Source organism: Canis lupus, chromosome 18 (genome assembly GCF_011100685.1).
Source record: "Canis lupus familiaris isolate Mischka breed German Shepherd chromosome 18, alternate assembly UU_Cfam_GSD_1.0, whole genome shotgun sequence".
NCBI lineage: Eukaryota > Metazoa > Chordata > Mammalia > Carnivora > Canidae > Canis > Canis lupus.
The window spans coordinates 40,412,179-40,415,613 of record NC_049239.1 but is presented as its reverse complement, the minus strand read 5'-3'; the positions used below and the strand labels follow the sequence as shown (position 1 = coordinate 40,415,613).

Here is a 3,435-nt window from a genome sequence, read left to right as displayed (position 1 = left end):
ATTGCTTCGATAACATACTTGCCTCTCATTATCTCATTGTAAATATACATTTTAATTAAGGTGAGCTATTATACAAATATATATATTAACATCTATCAAGGGCTGAAAATGGTGCAGGTACTGTTTACAGCATCTGCTCAGTTAACCATCCAACAGCCAATGATATGTGTACCATATTCTTCTCATTTTACAAGAAGTTAACTGAAGCATGAAAAATGAAGTAACTTGTTCAAAAAGTCACTCATTAGCTGAGTATGCAGCTGGCATATGAACCAAGAGAATCTAGCCTCCTTCATCATCCATTAATCTACCATGTGAATATTGTTGTATATTGTTGTATATTACACATGAACAAATACATGCATTCTTTACTATATCCCTTAAAACAACAGGATAAAGCACATTTTAGCATTAACTTCAAGCAAATAATCTTTCAATAGTAGTCTTATTATTTAGCAGCAATTTTGAAACTTTTAAATGCTTTATTGCCTCATTTTACAACTTGAGTTTCGGCTGTATGAAAAACGAGTGTTTGATAACATCCATTGTGTATCTGCTGGTAGTCATGTCACAGATTCCATTTAGAGTTTGTAACTGGGGATTTAGATGAATCCCAGAACCTTATAGCTCATGAGGAATCCACTTTTAACCTTACAGCTCTCTTAGCGGCATCTTTTACATCTTTATTTCTCAAACTATAAATCAACGGATTCAGCACTGGGATAATAATGGTGTAGAACACGGAGATAATTTTATCAGTGTTGGGAGTATACAGATAGGTGGGCCGTGAGTAAATGAAGAGAAGAGTCCCCTGATAGATGGCCACAGAAGTCAGGTGAGAGGCACACGTGGAGAAGGTTTTCTTTCTGCCACTGGAAGAGCGGATCCTCAAGACTGAGCGCAGAATGAAATAGTAGGAGATGACAATGACGATGAAGCAGAAAATTTCCACTGAGCTGCCATATGTGGAGAGAAGCCACTCATTAACTGAGGTGTCTGTGCAGGATAGCTTAAGCAGGGGAGGGAGGTCGCAGAAAAAATGATTAATGACATTTTTATCACAGTATTTCAGAATAAAGGCAAAGGACGTGTGAACCAGGGAACTCATGTTACCTCCAATGTAGGACAAGACAATCAACCATACACAGATGCCCCGAGACATCACAACTGTATACAGTAAAGGATTACAGATGGCAACATAGCGATCGTATGCCATGGCAGCCAGGATAAAGGATTCTGTATCAGCAAAAGCACAGGAAAAATAAAACTGTAGGGCACAGCCATAAAGGGAGATAGATTTATTTTCTGAGAGGAAATTGACCAACATCTTGGGAACAATGGCTGAGGAGAAACAAAGGTCTGCAAAGGAGAGGTTGCTAAGGAAAAAATACATAGGGGTTTGAAGGTGAGGGTCGGTCCTGATTAACATCATCAATCCAATATTCCCTGTTAAAATTATACCATACAATGTCAGAAACACGAGGAATAGGACAATCTGCAGTTCAGGGCGGGTCGGAAACCCTAAAAGAATAAACTCGGTCACCAAGGTGTAGTTTCCATCCATCAATTCCATATTCTGTGTTGTTTTCTTTCTATGAGAATTCAAACATCCTAAAATGGTTTATTGAAGGAAAGAGGAAAACAGATATAATTACACGGTATTTTATTGTTAGTGAACAAGCAAACAAGTAAGCAAATAAAGACTCCAAGCCCAAACTCCCTTTCAAATATAAACCTGAGAGATGTATTTCAGAATTTAGTAGCTATCAGGTCCCATGGCTGATGGTTTTATCTTACTTGTTTGAATGACTCTGTCTTCCATTGGAGAGTTGGATTCTACATGTAGGGATCTGAATTTGCTTACTTTTTTGTACCTAAATATTTCACAATAGCTGGTTCAGAGGATTAAAGAATTGATGGATCAATGGATGTACTGACGATGATATAAAGAGAAGAAGAATATAGCTATTATTAAACAGAAATTGACTTTAGAGTCTGCCTTAGAATGATGGCTAGAGATGAGTTTGCTCTTTCTGTCCAGATTCAATAGACAGTGGTATGCTGTACTCTTGGCAGAGCAGATGATGTGGTATAATGAAACATTCTGGTTATTTTTTAATGTAAAGTATGGAGGCCAAGAAAATTAAGGCCATTCCACTTTAAGTTCAGCGTTAGCACAAGTACAGCCATCCAAGTCCCCTGTGAATAAGAGCTGAGATTTTCATTACTTCAGTTACAGGAAAAAACAAAACAAAACAAAACAAACAAAAAAACAAAACAGCTTACAGCTTAATGTCCTAGAAAGCCCCATATTAGAATGAGAACAGAGCTGAATCCCCTTGAAAGCCCCATATCAGAATGTAAACAGAACTTGAGAAATTCCTCCACGCCTTCTGGAGGTCCCCTAGACCAGTCCATAAAACTAAGCTGAAACCCACATTTTTCCAGAAGTGGAAAAAAATCAAACCCAAGCTTGAAGTGCAAAAACTTTTCTCCTAATCTTAAAAGATATGCTTGGAAATATTTAAAGCATACAAGTAAAGTATTCAATGAGCTGTGTTAATATTGCCAGCAAGGGAACAAAATGTTTTTGGTTGTTCTCTCATTTATGTAAAGCATATCCTGTCAGTGATTGTGATGCGAACTTCATTTGTTTATGCCAGCTAACCATTCAAACACCCTGTGGGGCAGGCACAGAGAAACCTACATTGTAGTCCAACATCTCATTCACACTCTGAGGCAATAACATGACAGCATATTAATTCCTCTGGTTCCCCTAAAACTAAGACTGCGCTGTTCTCACTTACTTCCCAACTCCAAGACTCCCTAGTCTGAGGTTGTCCTTCAAAATAGAAGGGGATTAGACTTAGTCTTCTTACAACAAAGGGGGGGGCAGGGTTATGTGCTGCCTTAAACGTAGGATGTTGCTTCTTCCCTGGGATGTAAACGGGAGCAAGAACAGCAACAAGGTTGGTTCAAATCCTGGTTTAATCATTCCCTCTGGCTCACTCTGAGAGCAACCTGGACCCATGATTGGGCCCTTCCTTAGGTTCCTCTGAGAGAGGGAAATGTGGAGGCCGAGAAAATTAAGGCCATTCCACTTTAAGTTCAGAGTTAGCACAAGTACAGCCATCCCAGAGCTGAAATTTACATTACTTCAGTTACAGGAAAAAAACAAAACAAAAAACAAAAACAAAAACAAAACAAAACAAAACAAAACAAAACAAAAGCAGCTTACAGCTTAACTCCTAGAAAGCCCCATATTAGAATGAGAACAGAGCCCAAACCAGTGGCAGAAAGCCCCATATTAGAATGAGAACAGAGCTCAATCCCCTTGAAAGCCCCATATCAGAATGTACTACAGTGGGACAGTGGTTCATTTATTCTTTTGTCTGTTTCAAAGTCATCAAGATATTTGAAAAAGATAGGATTTTA

At 38.5% G+C, this 3,435-nt stretch overlaps 1 protein-coding gene across 1 annotated transcript; it reads right to left on the bottom strand.

Moving 5' to 3' along the window:
- Positions 1-628: 628 nt before the first annotated feature.
- OR5I1 (olfactory receptor family 5 subfamily I member 1) lies at positions 629-1,573 on the bottom strand. The gene is given in 1 exon segment (NM_001013420.2): positions 629-1,573. A coding segment is annotated over 1 exon segment (945 nt).
- Positions 1,574-3,435: the final 1,862 nt, after the last annotated feature.